At 43.5% G+C, this 20,359-nt stretch overlaps 1 protein-coding gene and 1 long non-coding RNA gene across 3 annotated transcripts in view; one reads left to right on the top strand and one right to left on the bottom strand.

The window, feature by feature from the left end:
- The window catches only part of EPHX1 (epoxide hydrolase 1), a 45,601-nt gene that overhangs the window by 3,509 nt on the left and 21,733 nt on the right, over nucleotides 1-20,359 (bottom strand). Inside the window, exons 2-8 of the mRNA XM_019516532.1 lie at nucleotides 15,256-15,443; nucleotides 13,185-13,365; nucleotides 11,198-11,425; nucleotides 7,610-7,739; nucleotides 6,673-6,887; nucleotides 3,789-3,897; nucleotides 233-358 (exon numbers count right to left, since the gene is read on the bottom strand). Coding sequence (XP_019372077.1) covers nucleotides 233-358; nucleotides 3,789-3,897; nucleotides 6,673-6,887; nucleotides 7,610-7,739; nucleotides 11,198-11,425; nucleotides 13,185-13,365; nucleotides 15,256-15,438 — 1,172 coding nt within the window. The 5' untranslated portion in view covers nucleotides 15,439-15,443. The remainder of the gene's footprint in view (nucleotides 1-232; nucleotides 359-3,788; nucleotides 3,898-6,672; nucleotides 6,888-7,609; nucleotides 7,740-11,197; nucleotides 11,426-13,184; nucleotides 13,366-15,255; nucleotides 15,444-20,359) is intronic.
- The window catches only part of LOC109296900, a 43,378-nt gene that overhangs the window by 9,289 nt on the left and 13,730 nt on the right, over nucleotides 1-20,359 (top strand). Inside the window, exon 3 of one of the 2 annotated variants that reach the window (XR_002097091.1) lies at nucleotides 2,940-3,103. The exons of the other annotated variant lie outside the window; for it this stretch is intronic. This is a non-coding gene — a long non-coding RNA (uncharacterized LOC109296900). Of the gene's footprint in view, nucleotides 1-2,939; nucleotides 3,104-20,359 lie in introns of those variants that run through there. 2 annotated transcript variants of the gene reach the window in all.

Below are 20,359 nucleotides of genomic sequence, written 5' to 3'. Positions count from 1 at the left end.
CCCCCCCCCCCCCATTGAGCTACATGTAACAGACTGCAGTATTTTTACAGAATGTATAACAGTACACTTGAGAAATACAGCAGAAATAACTGAGCAGATTTGTCCAGTATGTGACCAGGGTACATGTGGTGAGGCAGCTTCCTCCCCCCGCCCCCCAATGCCTCGCCCACCTGCCATACTAACCTGCCCACCTGCAAAGTCAAAAAGAAACACAGAAAAGAAAACCTCTTACTTATCATGTTTCTGTGTGCCAATCCCCTTCCCTATATTCTCCTTGTAGAAACGCATGGCAGAAACCATGCAGCCCGACACCCAATAGATCATGACGTTAGTGAGAAGGTCATCCAGAGTGTACTTCCTGAAAAGGTTGATCCAAAAATAGCCTTATGAGAGCTGAACACTGTTCCATGTATGATAATCATTTCAGATCTTACTGGGAAGCTTTTCACTTTGGCTTGTTGTCAAAATTAGAGCAAAAGAAGCTAATGAACAACAATGTTCCCACATTCTTTCAAAAACTACCCGACTCCCAACTCTCCCTCACAGCTCATCCAAGCATTTCCAACTTCTACTAACTTTTTAGCACTCCCCTTCCTGATTGTTTAGGGTTTATATGTTTCAACATCAAAGAGATAATTTAACATCCTCACAAGAAACATAGAATCCAACACCCTGAAAACAGATCATGGACTCACAGCACCTTCCGTATCTAAACCTATCTCCTACATAGGCAGATAGAAGCAACTAATCATGTAAAGCAGCTTGTGCCATTTATTCTTCATTGACTTCAACATCATCATAAGCTTTTGACAGAAATACAGACACCTGACTAACCTCTACCACAAAGGCCGCATCCAGAGGAGTGTGGCCATGCAGTATGTGGTGCCACAGACACATCTATGGTGCCACATGCCACACATACAGCTGTTCTCTGCCCTGCATGGGCACAAAAAATCCTGCACCAAAAAAGAGTGGCACACAGGGGCAGTGTGCGCTGCTCAAAACTGGAGCCTGGCCAGCCAGAGCCATGCTCCAGCTGCCGGCCAGGCTCTGAGCGGCAGGATCACCGCTGCTGCAGCCCCGGGAGGCCCCCAGGACCTCAGGTAAGGCTGTTGGGGCCAGCCCAATGCTGGCCCCAACCTCCTCTACCCCACCTGGGGTAGCCTGCCATGGCTAGAGGGTGCATGGCACAGGTGTTCCCCAGGAACAACTAGCAGCAGTACAGTGTCCCTCCACTAGTTGTCCCCAGGGAACTAAACATCCACACTCATGTGGACATGACCAAAGAGTTTATTTTGGCCCCAGTGTGTTGTACTGCTGTTGTTTGAAGGAGATGGTCCAGGGAATAAGGCAAGAAGCAAGTTTTGTGAGGTGAGGCAATATTTTGTATTGGACCAACATTATAGTTGAGAAAGATGTTTGACAAGAGACCACTCATCACACAAATAGCAAGTTTTATACCAGACCCAACATATTTCCTCACTCAAAATTTACAACATAAACCACCCCTGAGAACAGTATCCTGGCCAGCCCAGTTATCCCCAGCCTATACCCTGGCATCTGATATACTATGGAGGCACAACAGCCTCCCCCAAATAATTAACAACACTTGGATTTCCAACTACAAGGTACTGGGAAATGTGTCTGTTTTATCGCCACACACAACAGCTTTATCTTGAAAAATGGTCACTTTCTCCAAAGCATGGGCACAAAGATGTCCCCCCACACCCAATGTGCCACCTTCTTCATGACTCACCCCGAACAGTTTTTAACAAACTGTATCAGCACACCTTTTGTATACCTAGTACGGTACAACATCATAACCATCCTGACTGAACACCAGGATTTGTTTATTAATCTCCACCACAACTTCCACCATTGCTATCCTTCCATCAGATTCTCTCCAGAATGTTTTTACACAGATATCAACTTCTAGAGGCTGTGGTCCACATCCAGAATAGCACCCTACAAACAGCCGTATAGAAAATGCCATAGATTACCACATCTATCTCAACAGGACTCATGACTATTCCAAACACACCAGGGAAGCTGTAGTCTGCAGCCAGGCCCTCACGTACCACTGCACCTGCTCTGAGAATGCTCTGGCAATCTAAAAACTGTTTTATCCAAGATTGTAAAAATGATGCAGTACACATCTTTGAATGAGCCATCCAAATACCCAACACAAACCTAGTATAATACTGAAAGAAACCTCCCACTGACTTTACAGATTGATCTAGTCCACCCTACACCAGAACTTAAAGAGAAAGATCATTAAACAATTACAACCTACACTTGAAGAAGCTCCCACCTTGAAAGAAGTTTTCCCAAAACCTCATCCTTGCCAAACTCATCAGCAGACTCTTTGATCAACAAAACACCAACAGAACAAGACCCTTTTTAAGCAAACACAAAACCTACCAATACATCTCCAGCACTCCCATAAACCAGCCCACACAAGAAAGCCATCAGAATTCCTGGATCCGGAACGTGCCTATCACAAACCAATTGCACCGTTCATTGCATCAGATGCCCTGGGTGGAAACTGTGGGTGAAGCTAAACAGCCACTATGTTCCAGAATGAACTTCCACGGAAAAGTGATATAGGACAGAAATAACCAGTCACCAGTGGGGGTATGCTTTTCAAAGAACCACCACTCCGTCCATAACCTCACAGTCCTCATTCACAATACCTTTAGAAAACAGACCTAAGAACAAAAAATAATAACTTTACTAGACACCAAAAACCATGGACTCAACATGGACAATGATTCTGTGTCTAATTATTACCTACTCTGTTACCTTCTCTTTGCTCCACATGTGATAATGGCCCTCTTCCCCTTTGAATGGTCTTATACATTAACATAATGGATTATATATGTTTAACTACAGCAAGGTGGTGTGTAACTAATTCTGATAACTTCTCTTTGCCCTCACAGGTTTAGTGCCCATTTCCCAAGTGATCGTTATCATTTACATCACAGTGTTAGATAAAAGTAAGTATTATTACTAGTATTTATCTTTGTCTGTAGCTGCTGCTTTTCCAGACCTGAGGAAAGATATTTTGTGCCCAAAACCTTGTCTAACATCACTCCCAACTATAAAGTTGATTTAATAAAAGATATTGCCTCACCTCACAAATCTTGCTTCTTGCATCATACCAATTCACAGGAAAAATTTAATCAAATAATTTTCATCAGAGCCTATCCTAGCATGTACCCAGGTTCAGCTCCAGTCAGAGCTCAATGACTTTCAGGGTGCCTTGAGAATCTCCCACAGATTTCTACCCGTATCCAAGATTGGCCTATTTGTACTACACACACTGTCTGACAATATTTAATTTAAAGTAAATCACTGGATAAAGAAAGATCTGCATGACACGGAATCAAAAATGATATTTCCTGAGACCTTAATACAGACAAAATCTTTGGTGTTTTTTTATAAAATAATTTCTCCTCCCTTCAATTTTCCAAATAGTCTTTGCTTCCGTTTATTACCTGTGATGTTAATGCTTGTGCATGGTGCCAAAATAACAATCCTTGAAACTCAAGTTCTCTGTTTACCTGCTAAACAAGTACAGGATTAGGCAGTAGCAGGGTATGCTTCTTCTGCATGTACCAGTATTTCTCTACCTAGGCTTTAAGGGAACCATTGGTGTATCTGCTCAGAAGGGCAGGTAAACCAAATAACCCAGAGAAATTATCATCTAAACATAACACTGTTTGAGTAACTTCATCCAGAATATTAGGCAAAGGCTAGTGGTGAGTAAAAGAGGAAGATGTAGTGACCTTTCTAGTCCTCCATCCTCCAGTTTCCGGTATTCAGGATCAGTCCATGTTGAAAACTTCTCCAAGATGTAGGCGGCAAGCCCCACAGGTGAATCATTCAAGCCACAGCCTGGAAGGAAGAGAAAATTTAAAAGTAAAGTGAGGATACACCACTCTTCACCTCAAGCTGCATAAGAGCTGCCTATGATAATACACAGAATAGGTAAAGGTGTTTTTAAAGCTATCACAAAGAGAACAAGTCAGAACCTACAACCAACTAATCATAAGTCAATTGCATCTGCATGCTAATAAATCCAGTGTTAACCTCCATACTGCACTTTTCAAATAAACTGTAAAAGAATTGGATTTCTACCACCATTTTTATAAATTAATAAGATTAAGCTTTTGCCTCCATTAGTATTTGAAAGATACTTCCTCTTAAGAACAGCATTACTGGGCTGAATCCTCTTGCCCATTTGTGAGAGATGAGCAGCATTTGGCCCATACCGTCACACAGGACAAGTTTTTTTAAGGAATACCATTTAGTTGGGGGTTGGGAGGATAGCATTGTTTTTAACATAGCCTCTTGTGTGTTCCTACTGCCTGATATTTTACCTTCCAAAGATTAGCTAGTTTACTTATTGCCATTTACATTCTATTTTTATGCTTCACTTGGCTTGACCAGTGAAACAACACCTGCTTCCAGGGCTTTAAATGCTGGATGTCATAATATTCTTTCCCAGTCCTGCGTGACAAAGAGATCCTGGACTTTTCCAGCTTTACAATGTGTGTACTTCCACCTTCCAGAACTTCCCCAGCTTTTGGCTTCAAGAGCATGCTGCTGATGCAAACAAACCTATACTTAAAGTTCCACCCACATAGAGAAGATGCTTTTAACACTTTGGAAAAAATTATGAAGGCAACCACTGGTTAAAAATATCAATAATACTAGCAAAGTTTCAACCATCAGGTGACTGAGGCTTAAAACCTAAATTCCAAGTGCTGAAGTAGTAATATTTGACATGTATATGCTTTCCCTGTCCAAAATACCATGTAGGCATCAATTCATTCTCATTGAGACCACCGTGAGGTGGGCAGAGTAGATAAGTATCTCTCTTACAAAACCAAGGCAGTGTCCCCACTGGAAACTTTTCACAATGAAAAAAACAACTGTTGCCTCTCACTGAATTAAATACATTTGCCAGACACATACTGAAATGCTGCCATCCACTGATGGTAAGCCAACAAGCAGTGCAAGTTTTCCCCAAAGTCTGCAGGGGTAACTGCAGATCCACAGTCTCATTCTGTAACGTGCCAGCATGGATGCCTCATGACTGCAAAAGCAGTGTACTACCAACTGCCATCTGTCAAAGAAGACACCGCCCTCGACTGGCACACTCCTGAGTTCATAAGCTAAGACACCTCTTCATTCTGACCCTGTCCTGAACAGTCTGTCATCTGCAGCTCCCCTCCTCCTTAATCAGCAGGTAATTACTAATTAGACAACACTAAGAGTCTGGAGAAAACTTCCGACCTAGAAGGTAAATCAGAGCATTCCCACAGTGTGTTATGACTCTAAGTCAGAATCCCATTTTGGCTACACACTGTAGCATTCTCAAAATAATAGCTGTTATTACTATCAAACACAGTTTCTGAAGCTATGTTTAAAACATGCATTATAGGAAAAACCTATGTTCTTGACACAAGGAAAGTTCCCTTACACCTTTTTGTCTCTTAATTAAATTACACAGGACTAACTTCCTTATTCAGCTTTTAGAGTCAGTTGTCCCAATCAGTAACAAAAGTTACTGCTAAATGGAAGCACTAATGTGGCCTGGCAATCTAAATGAATTAGCTAGTTCAGAAAGAATAAGCCATTGTTATAATGAAAGAATTGGCTGTTTCCCACAATGCCTCCAGTCAGTTCTTCTGAAAGTTGGTAATTGATTCATATCAGTGAATAATTACATTTGATTGACTGTATAAACTGTAGGGTATTACTTATCATAACACACCAATCTAGCCCAATGTGCTGAAACAGCCAAGAGCAGTTAACATCAGTTTAATATCTAATGCATTTTCTACTGAGAGACTATGCATTGACTCTAAGGGAGTTGTGGTCACAGAAGTGGACTCAACTCCAGAAACTACAGAAGAAATTACAATACCTTTCTGGATCATTATAAATACCCCAGTTATATAAACCAGTGGTGCTCAACCTCCAACCTATGGGCCAGATCCAGTCAGCAGAGCTGTGTCATTCAGCCTGTGGGGCACCCCACAGGTCCAGAAATTTGGCAGCAAAGAAGCAACAACAGACAAATTTCCAGGCCCATGGGGAGCCCTGCAGGCGGGATGACATGGCCCTGTTCACTAGATCAGTGGTCCGCAGCAGGGCTGGCATACTGGGTCACTTTGCAGCCAGATCTGATGTGTGGGGTCAGGCTGAGGCAGAGGTCAATCTGGAGCATATCTGGATCTGGCACAGGGGATTGAGTGGTGCACAGGAATCCACCTGTGTGCCAACCCCACACCACTCATCTGGGCTTGTAGGGCCAAAAGGTTGAGCACCACTGATGTAAACTAAAAATGAGGTTGAAGTCATTTAGAGAAGATCGGGAACAATTGTTACCTGGGGTCAGTTCAATGCAGAGCTGGCTGCATGCATGTCAAGGTACTATATCTGCGTACACACCCTTGACAACAGCATGTGCACAACAAGCCATACAGAGTTTTTGAAAACTAGCCTCTAGATTTTTTTCCTGGAAAATACTGATTATTTGCATGTCTTCTTAGATGTATTTTGGTTTTGGTACAATAAAAATAATCAGCTCAGAGTACAGTTTTCCCTACAAATAACAGGATGACTGTACAATACTGTGGGATTTTTGGTAAGTCTCATTACCAACAGTGTCGGGCTTGGTAGCTTGAATGTGAGCATAGCCAGACTCCATCAACATCTTATACAGGCCCTTTTGCAAGAAAGGAAACATCCGCTTGACATCTTCCTCCTGGAATCCAAAGAGTCCTGGGAAGTAGCGGCCCAACAGAATGGACAGCAACTGCGTAAATCTCATGTTCAAAACCGAAACCAGGTTTAAGTGGAGGCCCTTTACGTGGCTAAACACATTAAAAAATGAGATACAAATTAACAAAAGAGACATTTGGGATTAATTTTATGAATAAAAATACTTACAACACATTAGAGGCACAACCTCTCTAGTTTCAGTCACACAGATCTCTTACAGCACACGGCTCTACTGCAGGGGTGGGTAAAATGTGGCCTGGGAGCCAGATGTGGCCCGCCAGGCCATTCTATCCGGCCCATGGGCCCCCCCTCCCCAAATTAAGAAAATTAATACTTATTTGCCCCTGGCTGCCTGTCACACAGCCCCTGATGGCTTGCCAGAGCTCAGTAAGTGGCCCTCTGCCCAAAATAATTGCCGGCCCCTGCTCTAGTGGCCCCCGGCCTTGAAAGGTTCAAGCAGCAAGTTGCATACAACCTTTGGTCAGCTGCATATTTCAAAAGGACTGAAGCTCACAGGTCTCCTTTTCAACGAGTGGGTTCAAGATCTCTCTCTCATTACCAGAGCTCTTCCCTCTCTAGGCCTGATTAGCAGCCATCACAAAATAGCCACACAACTGCCCATTTCTACCTGAGCAAAGCCCAGGACCAGAGCATCAGCAGTGATCTAGATCAGGATAGTGATGCACCACAACTTAGGGGAAAATTGCACATTACCCAATTAAAGGCAGGGGTTAGAGCCCTTCATAAGTCTGCTACGTTAAGAATAAAAACAGTCTTGTATATTGATTATACAGCACTATGCCAAGATACTCACTTGGGAGCGATCTGAGACAGGTTGGTACAGATCAGCCAGCCCCAGTCCCCTCCTTGAGCATAGAATTCATGGAATCCCAGTCTGAGCATCAGTTTATAGAAGATAGAGGCAGCACACACAGAATCAAATCCTGCAAAAAGAAAAGGGCACCATATGTTACTGCCTCAGTCACCAACCAAAACTTCAGGTGTGTCACCTGCCAAACTTTCAATCATTTCTAGAACATGCTGATGCTGCATGCCATTCAATGATCCTAAGCTACCAAAAGCCACACACATATGTATACTCTGCTCTTACATAGTTGGGCAGCTTCCCAAATTTCTTTCCTCCTATGTCCTCCCCAAGCCTGCTTAATGGATTAACATTGTGTATTCTAGTTGATAAATGACAGATCCCACTGCTGCAGAGCACAGCACACAAGTTTCTCCAGTACTGAGAACTGTTATGGGCAGCCCATTTCCCCTTTCTCATTTCTACCTTGACATGCTACAATACATACCTGGCTCTTGGTCATTTAACTCTGCTTTCCCCATCTGTACGCTACTACAGATCTTGAGGGTGTGAAAACTAAACACAAAGCACATTAGGGTATCATCCAATTTTCATATTTTGTGGAGGAATGCTAAAAAGTTATATTTTAAAATAATTTCTCTGTTGCTTCACACTATAACGGCCTTAAATTTTCATTTTAGCATCTTGATGATTGCTTGTTTTTTGTTTGTAACACAGTTTGACTAAAACAGTGATGCTCAACTAGGGTGATGTTGTATCCTGGGGTGCCATCAGATACTTTTAGAGATGCTGTGGTGTGCCACACAATATTAGCACTGTTAGGTGTGCAAACACCTACACATGATTCACAAGATAGACCCAGGCATTCCAAGTAGAAATCCACAGAGTCAAAAACATTCTAACCTGCAGTGGTCTTTCTGAGTCCTTTGCAATAGAATAATTGCTCCATCATTTATCTGTAGTCAAGAAATGAGTGAAAGCAAGAGCTGGCCTTTTCTGAGGGCACCTTGAGTCTGAAAAAGTTGAGAATTACTGGCCTAAAGACTCTAGAATAATCAGTTTAATTTGTTGGTTCTCATGACCATTTGGATGTCGCTTTTGGATTCAAAACTAAAACATTTTTTAAAAAACCCACACCACTCATGGTTTTCGATTTTATTTAATAAGTCAGAAATTCCCCTCCTTATTAGCTTTTACAAAGAATTCTTTTGCTTTTTAAACTATGCCAAGACTATATAGATATAAGTCCCAAAATGACACTGTCCATTAAGTCACACAGGGTAGAAACAGCTGTCATCTTTGTGCCACCATAAACATTTTTACAATGGCACAAAGTGAAAGCAAACAGATGTCCATAACTTCTGTAGCACCACAAATGCTCAAATTTATGGCCATGACATAAGGTGGTGTATGAAGTTGGGCCACTTTATTGTGGCCCTACCCATATCTGTTTGCTGATGGAGGAATAATCTGGGCTGCATAAAGCTGCGCAGGCTCTCCAGCCTCCCCAGGGCAGGGCTCCAAGGGCCTGAGGGACAGATTTGGCCCCCTCAAATCCTGAGAACACTTGCCTCTCCTTCCCACTTACTCAGAGACAACCCTTCAGGGGACGTGTCTGGGTAACTGGGGAGTGTTTGGGCTTTGGGATGCATGTCTGCAAGCGGGAAATCCCCATTTACAGACATGCACTCTGGGTAGCATGCAGGAAAATCCCTCTGAAGGGACTCCCATGGGGAGGTCCCCCCACTGCTTTTGCAGCCCATGCTCTGTGCTTTTGCTAGAAATATACACCAACATGGCTTGCCGACCCTTGTGGGGAAACCTCTTACAAAGGGATTTCCCTGAGGGTGCGTGCAAGTATGGAGGGGGGCACTTGAATCTGCAAGCACAGATCTGCAAGCATAGAGGGTAGGGCTGTGTGAAAAGGCACTGTTCCATTCCGACTTCAGTTTTGAGGGCTGGACGGAACAGTGTTTTGCATCAAATTTAATTTCGAGTCGAAACAGCAAGGCTGTTTTGATGCTGTTTCGACATTTCGCCCAACCATTGGGCTCGGGAAAGGAACTCAGCCCAGCTGGGCCGAGTTCCCAACCCCAGCCCCACAATCAGGATGGAGAAACTCAGCCCAGCTGGGCTGACTTCCCATCACCCCCATGCTAGCTGGGCTGACTCCCAGTGCGATATAGTGTGGGGGATGGGGAATCAGCTCAGCTGGACTGACTTCCCATTCCCAGCACTATGGTCGAAACATTTCAACTTCTGAAAAGTTTTGACTAGCCTCGCTTTGTTTTGAGGCTGTTTCATTTCAATTTTGCTGTTTCGACCTCAAAATGAATCGAAACAGTGTCAAATGAAATGGCCAGCAAAATTTCACACAGCCCTAATAGAGGGGGATACAATACAAGGGTTCCTCTATGTTTACAGGTGTGTGGGGAAATCCCTCTGCAGAGGATTTCCCCATGTGGGACCCCAGTGCAAGTCCTCCCCTCCACATTTGGAAGCGTGCGGGGTGCCTGCAAATGCAAAGGAGAGGGACCTAAGTTTTCCCTACTTGCACCAAGTTGAGGTGTGACAGCTGGGAATATCTATAAACATATCATGGCACACAATCCATGCAGCTGATCATGCTCCACTGAAGATATCTGCTTCCAGCCACGTTTCCTTTGGTTTCCACATGATATATATGTGCTTTACAGCAGGGGTGTCAAACTCACCTCCTGACCCAGGACAGATATGGACCATGGAGCTTCTTGTGGGCCAGATCCAGCCCAGAGAATGGGGTGGCTCTGGCAGCAGCAGCAGTGGAGATGGCGACAGCACTGGATCTGGCTCTTGCCAAGTGTTGCATTCCCTATGCCAGACCTGGAGCTGCTGCTGCTGACGTGTTTCACGCCAGGGCTGTGGTTCTGGCACAGAACACAGAGCAACAGCTCCAGCATGGAGCACAGAGCATGCAGCACTGGCTCCGGCCCCAGCTCCAGCTCCAGCACTGGACATGCTGCAGTGGAACAGAACACAGGGCTCTGGCTCCAGCACAGAGCATGAGACATGTGGTGCTGGCTCCAGCTCCAGCTCCAGCACAGGGCATAGAGTGGCACTAGTACAAAGCATGCAGTGGCTGTGTGGAGCACAGGGTATGAGATACTGACTCCAGAGCACAGTATGCAGCAGTGGTCACAGGCAATAGGGCTCGCAGCTGAGGAGCTGGAGCTGGGTCTTCAACAGACTGTATCAGCCCTTGCTCACCCTCCTGTACACTGAGGCCCAAGGGCCCTAGATTATGCAGCAGGCTACTACCCCTGCCCACATGCCAAACTTTCGGTAACCTGTCTATAGCCCAGTGGGTCTCATACAGTGGTTCCATGGGCTAGATCCAGGCCTTGGATCCAGCCTGTATGATTGATATCCTGGCTTTACAGGTATACAATGAGGTATATTATAAGAAAAAGATATTTTATTGTCTGCTCTGCACAGAACATATGGAACAGAGTAAGGGAAAAAGCCTTAACCAATTCCTCACCACAGGGAGGCTAAACACTGGGTCAGTGCAATCTCTGCTCCATTCAGACAATATACCTTTTTTATGTGGTGCTTCTGAGAAGCCGTAGCCAGGGATGGATGGACAAATGACCTCAAAGATATGTTCATCACTCAGGCCGTGGCTTGCCGGATCCGTCAAGAGGGGGATAACTTTGTAGAACTCATAGAATGAGCCAGGCCAGCCATGAACCATTAACAATGGCTTTGCAGAGTGGCCTTCAGGTAGGTGGGGAGGCTTTACATGAAGAAAATGGACACTGATGCCTGTAAAAATAAAACTGGTTAATTAAACACCCACTTATGCAAAGACTAATCATCAAAAGGCAAGAGATGAGGAATGAATCTATTCATAAGGCATTGCTAATGACTCTGGATTTTAACCAGAACTATATAAACACTCAAATTCTCTGCACATTTCTGGGTCTTTAAAGTGCAATACAAGGTTAATTAACCATCATAACAGTCAAACAAGGAAGGCACCAACTACATGTTTGATCTTACCTTATCATGCTCTTCTGCCCAACCTAGTAACAATTCTTCATAGGAAAAGAGGATTAATTACTCCTTGCTCTATGCCTGCCCAATGTGCCCAGCCTCCCCTATTCTATGTGTCTGTCTTTTAGACTGCAAATCTTTTGAAAGCCCAGAAAGCATTGTTTTTATCTCATGTAGCACCACACATATTGTCAGCATGCAAATGAAGTCTCTGTACACCAACCATTACAGAACCCTGGCGAAAAACCCAGCTAGTCTCCTAAGGTTAACTCTTTTTTTTTTTAAAGTGCACATTTATAGTTTCAAGTAAACATTATTTTAAGCTTGAATTCACAGCCATTTACCTTAATCTGTTTGCTTGGCCCTGAATTTACAACTTCTTCCCACAAAGCAGATGAATAAGCAAGCCTAATTCTGCTCCAAGCTTTTCAAAGGTTCCATTAGACAGCAGCTGGTCTATCTCAGCACTACCTCAACCACTTTCAAGAGATTTTCTCAGTATATTTAAAAATAAAAAGAGGTAGCCTGGCCACCTACCAGTATACCATGATACTATAAAGGGAAACACAATTCTGTGGTCAGAGGCTGATGTTATAACAGAGTGCATGATCCCTTTGGAATAACAGTCACTTGCTCTTCTGCCATAAATATGATGGGACCCATTGAGGTCCTCCAGGCCTTCTCAGACCCAACAATGGAGTCTCTGAGAGACTGAGATTGAGAGGCTAAAGGAGTAAGTGATAGCTGGAAAACTGCAGATGAAAGAAGGGGTAAAGGAAGAAGAAGATATGGCATCCATGGCTGATACCACAGGGCAATTTTGATATTTTGCATGTTTTAGAACAAACCAGGGAACACTGAGGTCCAACAATCTTTAACATGTCTGTACTTAGCACTCTGTGGTTTCAATGGAGATACTGTGAATGCAATAGGACACTGTGCTTGGCATTCTTTAGCCTTGTTTCAACTGAGACATGTAAGAAAATGTCTTACCATAGGTGGCAGTGGTGTAGTTTCATTGATACTGACTGGAGAGAAAATTTATTTAGAGCTGCCAACAGCATTTTTACCATGGTGTCACCCACCCACAGTTGTAAAACTCATTATACAGTTGTAAAACTCTGAGCAGTCAGCCACAACATTGCTCTCACTGCATATACTATTAGTGCTAAAATGGTGGCAAAAAATATCCCTATATCTCTCATTAGAGATGATACCACTATAGCAGCAGGGTTTGGATTTCAGAGTGTACCACTTACTAGTATTGATAGGAGCACCAAAACTACTAGTACATAGTTCATAGCAGCTTTGTCTTGAAGTGCAAAACCCAATCCTATAAATCCATACTCACAGATGCTCTCACCTGAAGTTAATCGGACTACCAAAGAGAATAAAACTAACCACTCTGCACTGATCTGTATCACTAGAAATAGGCTTTATCAATAGCACTGAACCAAATCAAACAGGGCGCTCAAGCTAAGGGCAATCATAACATTTAAAATGAACTCTTTACAAGAAAACCACACACCATCTATCTTAGTTTTGAACTGTGGGAATTTGTTAAGAACTTCCACTTGCTTCTTCCAGTTGAACTGATTTCTCCAGTAGGAGACCACTTTCCTGAGATAAACAGAGTTAATGCCATAGCAGAAGCAACTGTCTTCCAGTGGTTCTGTGAATCGAGCTTGATCAAGTCTTCTAAATAAGTCCTACAGCGAACAAAAAAAGAAAGGAGCTGAAGGAAAACAAAAGATGAAATAAGACAGTACCATAGACACAAACATGTTTTACTCTGGACACTTCCTACTTTATCGCCATGTGTTGTTTGTGAGATTTGCTGCTTTGCTGATGTTTCACTCTACACCCACTGATGCTCTTTCCCCCTTCCTGTTCTGTCTGTGCCATGCCTTCCACACCATTTTTCTTGTCTTTGTCCAGTAAGGCTGGGTCTGTTTGCTGCTCCCACAACCAGAGGAGAATGAAAACTTTTCATAGTAGCTGAAGAGCAGGGTCTCACAAAGCAGCTTGTTTTCGATGCTTACATCCATTCTGCATCATGCTCGTGCTGATCCTTTCCCTTTTCCACACACTCCAGTAACAGATTTGGTGCTTCAGGGTGGGATTTTCAAAAGTGTGTATGTGACTTAAGAGCCTAAGCAGATTGCTGGTCAATAGTATATGTGCCTGCCCTATGCATGCAAGTGGGCAATTCTGAAAAAAAAGATCATGTTGTTGGAGCCCAGTTTTGCAATCCTCATAGTGAAAATAAATTAACAATAACAGTTTCCAGTTCCACAATAATGGCTAAAGTGACCCTTAAACTGTGGAGTAAGAGCTCATGCAGATATGGTAATAACCATTCAGTAAAGAGGTATGGTTTGTACAAAACAAGATTCACCTCATGACTGCAAACCATTGTAGGGGTCTCATCCTGGGCAGTATCTTCAGATTCACAAACATGTGGATAATTTCCAATAGAGCTAACAGAAAGATTCATCTTTGTTTAAAGTCTCGATGTTAGCACGTTAACTAACAGGTTCTTTTTAAAAGTTGAGTGCAGACAAGGCACGCTGCCTTCAATATCTCCTATCTTAGCTAAAGTTATCATGTTTCCTCATGTCTTCATGTACCCCGCTGACTTCTCTGCATTAGACTTTAAAAAAATGATGTAACTACCATGTGCTAACATCACCACATTCTCTAGCTTAAGATTTCAAATTTTCTTATACCTAACCCAAACAGTTTAATACCATCTGATTTTTATTTTACAATAGCTTTCATATAGAACAGAATTGTGCATTTTCATTTAAAAGCTGCCTTCAAGTCAGCAGTTAAGCACACTTTTACCTTGCAGTGGAAAAGAGCACTTAATAGGGGTCACTAATTTATTTTTTACATATAAAAGGGGAAAAAGCAAGTTATATTGAATAAAATAATAAAATAATGGAAAACTGTTATAAAGGAACAAATCCAGAAAACCCATTTTGTACAGAATTTTTGAACTACTGCGCCATTGGGCACATGAACAAACAAAACTTTTATTACTTACAAAATCCTATCATATATGTGTTTCATCTATACTGCACTTATCACCCTGCCTTAACTAGCATTCCCCCTGATTGTGATGGTCTTTACTGGTGGCCACATTGCACTCAAACAAGTGAGAAATGCTGACCTGCCTTTGAAGAGTAAGTTAAAATACATTAGTCCCAATCTGGCCTCTATAATGACAAGTCTGAATGAGGGGCAAGCACAGCAACAAAGATCTGAATAATTGCCAAAACCAGATTCCACTGCATGTGCTTTGTCATCTGGGATTATCAGACTTTACCAAGTAGATTCACATGCTACTAATATGACAGCAGCCAGCTGGGAACACAACAAACTATGACTGGATCTTGAAGTTTACTTATCCACAACTGCTTTTTGAATGAAAGCAAAGTTTTATGCCATTAATATTTATACATCAGAGCTAAATTTCATTAGTTCTATTTCACTTCTGTAACTTTAGGTATGGTTCCATTTGAAATCACACCAAAATGAATTATGCATGTATTCAGCCATGTCCTACTCTCTACCCAGAAAATAAACTTTCTTACATTCAGCTCTTCATCTGTGGTTTCCACCTTAAATGGATGAACAGTTGCATCTTCTTCGGAATCAGGTTTCTGGCCACTGCCCCACCATCTGTCTTCAATAGGCAATGTCTCCTCCTTCTTCCTAAAGAAGTATAGGTAGGCAGTTGCCCCAAAGGCCAGTGTCAGCAGTATTTCAAGCAGCATAATGACTGTAAGAGAAGAGCAGAATTTTGCTGTTAAGGAACACTTGACTGGAAACATGCTGTATACCTGGCTTGTCCAACATGCAGCCCGCCAAGCCATTTTCTGATGCCCAAGGTGCTGCAACAGGAAATGAAAGTAAACACTCTTTACTTTCGTTCCCACCCCTTGTCCCTCCCCCAGCCCCTCAGCAGCTTCCTAGTGGCTGCTGAAGGGCTGGGGAAGGAACAAGGTTCCCAGGCGCAGCCCGCAGTGAGCAGTGCCCCGCGGCGGGGCCCAGGCACACATGCGCACCCTGGTGCCCAGATGACTTACCGGGCATCCTTGAAAGCAAGGAGAGGCAGTGGCATGGGGCTGGGGCCAGAGCTCAGTGGCAGAGCCGCGTGGGGCCGAGGCAGGAGCAGGGGGCGGCGCAGGCACACATGGCTGCCAGGGCAGCAAGGCAGGCGGTGGCAGAGCGGAGGGCGCCTTTCCTGCACATCCTGGGGAGGCTGCAGCCAGGAGGACAAGGCAGAGCCCGGACTGGGGCTCCTGCACATGGCAGCTGCTCTCCCTGCCCTGCTCTGCTCTGTGCCCGGCTGCAGCTGTGGCCATGCTCAGCTGAACCACAAGTCTCTCTCACAGCCTCTCGGATGCACTGAGGAGCCCCTGCTCCCTCCCCACCCACCCGCCCCCTGCAAGGCAGCGAGCGGCCGAGGCTGCAAAGCGCTGCGCAGGTGTCTCCTGCAGCGACATATCCCTCCACCTTTGATTAGTTTCCACTCTGGCTGATATCTTTTCCACATTTGATCTGTCGACTTGCATTATGCTTCTTTTATTATGCTTTATGCGAAAGTGTTTATTTTAGTCAAGTGTTTGGTATTATTTCATTGTTGCTTTTATATTGTTTTTATTTTGGATTTTAAACCACATTTCCAGACCCATTTCATTGTCACTTCCTGCAACTTCATTGGTGTCAAAGGTCACGTGACATCACTTTCTGATGTGATACTGCTTCCTGTGAGGTCTTTGAATATGGTTTGCTGGCCCACTGGGTGATAAAAAGTTCATGATCCGGCCCTACATTCAAAAAGGTTGGACACCCCTGCTGTATACCATTTGTAAAAGAGCTCCGTCACTTTAAAAACAGTACCTAAGTACCAGGAAGCCTACCTCTTTGAAAGAGAGTTGGGCACTTAAATGACTTACGCGCCTTTAAAAAATTGGACGTAAAAACCTAAGTCATTTAGACACTTTTAAAAAAAACCTGACCTGATCAATACACGATGGCACTCAAGCCCAAACAGGACAACATAAGGCAAGAACACAGTTTTGAACATGCTTCTAACTGGCTGGCCAAAAAGAGGCCGCTGCACCCAGTTATTTCAAATGAACAATGGTATGGACTCAGTGGTACTTGTTGACCCAGTCATAAATTTGGCTTACAGTAAATTAGTCCAAATATATAATTAGCTTCAAAACTGGGTCCACAGTTAAGAAGATACAGTAAAACTTGGATTTTTTGTATGGGGATAGTTCACATCATGCTTAACTTGCGACAGGTTACTGAATTAACAAAGAGCTGTTCAGCTGTTTGCTGCAGTTTTTATTTCAAAGGACATCACTTCTGCCATCAGCTGATGTGTAGGTACCATCCCACACACCTCATCAGAGAATCAGCAGCCTCTGAAATAAAAGCCATGGCGACCAGCTGGTACATCCATGGTCCTGCACCACTGTTTACTGCAGGTGTATATACCCCTGGCTAGCCTCTAAACCATCATGTTCACAGGGGGAAAAAAAAACCTTATCTGGTGAAGAATCTGGGTTCTTCTGTTCTACATGCCACTTTTAATGAATGGAAAATATAATATAGATCTCAAAAGTCCACTATTCTCCATAATGACTCACAATTTCACCAAAAGAAAGCTCTTCTTCTGTTTGATAGTCAGCCTGAGAATATGTGTATACGCAAGCGCAGTAAAGAGAGAGAGAATGTAAGAGCAAATATTTGCATAACATGAATTTGGAAGACAAGTTTACATTGTCAAAATATTCCTATGTATATTTTGTGGAACATCTATGCTACAGCCCAATTACATTACAACATGCTTTTTTCTTGTCTGTGGACCTTTTATAACCATTTGGTCCTGGCATGGCTGAATAATAAAACTGATACTAAACTTTTGATCACGACTACCAGGTCAAAAAAAACCCACTAATAGCCTCTTGAACCTCACTATCTCTTTCCAAAAATTCATGGAATGTGTGTATTCAGGCTTTGAATCTCCCATAGGCCCATGCCTTATTTTTCACATAATAAACTAGGGAAGAACACCAGCACGGATAATCTTGTGTCTCTTACTACCACACTCTAGCACTGCTGAGTAAACTGAAATTGAAGTACTGAGAAGACTCCCCCCCCAGTTCATCTTTGGTTTATTCTGGATTCTCCAGAAAGTATAAAAATGCTTGGGTTCATAACATCTCTCCTTAAATTATGAGATTCTGACACCTTGGCTCTACCCAAGTCTCATATAACCCTGGCTTCAGGCTTGTTCTGCCTTTTTTGTTGTAAAAGAGATTAGACATAAAATATGAAGTAAGTTCATTTTAAACCCCTTTAAGCCTTTTATGCCTTAAGTAAAAATACCAGAAATAACCAAGTTTTCTTTTAAATATTTCATGTTTCGGAGCTGTCTTTTAAATATGAAAAACATGTGTATAGAAGCTTGGGGCATTGCTGTTATTTTTTTTAATACGTCACCTTTCAAAGCCCCATCAAGCTTGGCTAATTGGAAAGTGTGTCAAACCTAGGGAGCAGGTATTGTTTATGGAGCATGATATTCCATGCTCTTTCCAGGACTGTAAGGGTTTCTTGTTGCTGCGGCTGCACTGGCTAATTAAATGCTTTGAAAGTGCTCTAAGGAATAGAGCTCTAAATAAAATATTCACTGAAGATATTGAGCCAAATGCACACTTGGAGCAAAACAATAACTGCAGCATCTAAGTCACGGCTGAGCCACTGCAAGCCACGGGCCCCCCAGGCCATACATCAGCAGATGTCCCGGCCTCACCCTTAGCTTCCTGGTCATGGGCACCCATGGCACCATGGGCTGTGCTGCACCGCACTGCACTGTAGGATGCAAAAGCTGGGGGAGGGAGGGGAAGCATGCAGCAGTAGCATAACTAGGGGTGGCAATAAGGGCACCAGCACCAGGCTCCAACTAGCCCCCACCCCACAGAATCTGAGTCCTGGCAGCCCCATAATGTTGCTTTTGAAGCAGCAGCTGGTGCACAGACACTGCGCTGCTGCTGGTTTAAGAATAAGAGCTGAGGCAGGCAGAGCATGAGGTGGTGGCAGCCGCATAGCTGGGGACTGTTTTGAGTAAGTCTCCTGCAGTGCATACCACCCAGCTCTCCCCACCCTGCTCTCCCATACGGCTTGCCCAGGGCACAAACCACACTTATTATGCTGCTGGCCCGGAGACCCTGGCTACTGCCGCAGCTGGAGCGATGGGGTGAGCAGCAGCCAGGTGGGAGGCCCAGGAGTCACAAATTAACCCCTCACAGATCATACATGGCTTGACGGCTACCACTTGGACAGCCCTGATCTAAGTTAATGGGACTTTACCCAGTTATACCAGGACTAAAGCTGATCCACATCCTTTAAAACCGTCATGAGAGGAGACATTTTTGGTGTGAGGCAAATTTTCTAAAGGCTGGTACACAAGTTGTGCTGGCAAAATAGGTACCCAGTAAAACAATATTTAGAGAGAATGTGAAAACAACTGCAAGATTTAAAGATGCTTAGCACATATGCAATTGTTGCAAGCTTACTTTCAAATGAATTTTCAGTTCCTTAAAAACCCTGAGAGACTAGAGAAACAACCTGCAGTCACACAGGGGGCTAAATCAGCCAACTACTTTCATGGAACCTTACATAAATATGTCTACACCCTTTGAAGAGGCACTGGTTTCTGACAAGCATGTTCTTCAGTCCTAACCAAGATTCGCTCCAGTCTCATGCCCAAAGCATGCATTACAGCAAAAGTGAAAAAGCAGATCAGAGATTTCACGTATTCAGACGGAAAGCATGTCCCCTTGCAACTCAGCTCAAGTGAGCAGCCTCTCTTCAAATTGCCCAACCTAGGAGCAATGCTGTTGCCAGCCAAAACTAAAGGGGCATTTAAGAATTATAAAACGCTTTGATATAGGCTAGTAAATATTAATTATTAAGTAAAACTAAAGCACAAGGAAGTACATCAACTTACCCCCTGCAAAAAAATCACACAACGAAAAAGTATATGGACAGCATCACAGAAGAATCCAAATGCCTCCCAAGCAACAACCTCTCCCTTCCCATCTGCTTCTCTAAAAGCCTTAAATACTTAGCATTTTTATTCTCACTTTCATTTTGGTATACGTGGGTGGATGTGTTTATCATCTGAAAGGATTTAAGGAAATTACTATGTGAAAGCCAGATCAAGGACATTTGTTTGCAATTCATTCCAAACACAGAGAGGTATTTTATCATCTAGTCGTGAGCTCAAATAACCAAGTTCAGCCCCTGCATAGGTATTCCTTATTGATTCACAGCATGGAGGTCACAGTGCCAAACAAAAGCAGCTAACATGGGAGATCATGGATAAAGAGGAGAGGTGATCTCTCTGTTAGCAGCATGCAACATAAAGGAGAGGTCTGAATGTAGAGAAAGACACCTTGGCTTGAACGCCATGTTAAATGCCTGCCTCTCAGGCCCCCAACCCAGGAGGGGCAGCACCTAACTTGTCTGGGCAGCCCTGGTGGGGCACCACCACCACTGAGGGAAGAACCGGGACCCCCCACAGCTCACAGGTCACTTGGCCTGCCAGCAGCTCGCCATCCCCAGCTGCAAGAGAGGAAGGTAGGCACCGCCAAAAAAAAAAAAAAAAAAAAAAAAAAA

Source organism: Gavialis gangeticus, unplaced genomic scaffold (assembly GCF_001723915.1).
Source record: "Gavialis gangeticus isolate Ggan-Ray unplaced genomic scaffold, GavGan_comp1, whole genome shotgun sequence".
In the NCBI taxonomy this organism is placed as follows: domain Eukaryota; kingdom Metazoa; phylum Chordata; order Crocodylia; family Gavialidae; genus Gavialis; species Gavialis gangeticus.
The sequence above is the reverse complement of the archived record's forward strand: the minus strand, read 5'-3'. Positions and strand labels throughout refer to the sequence as shown.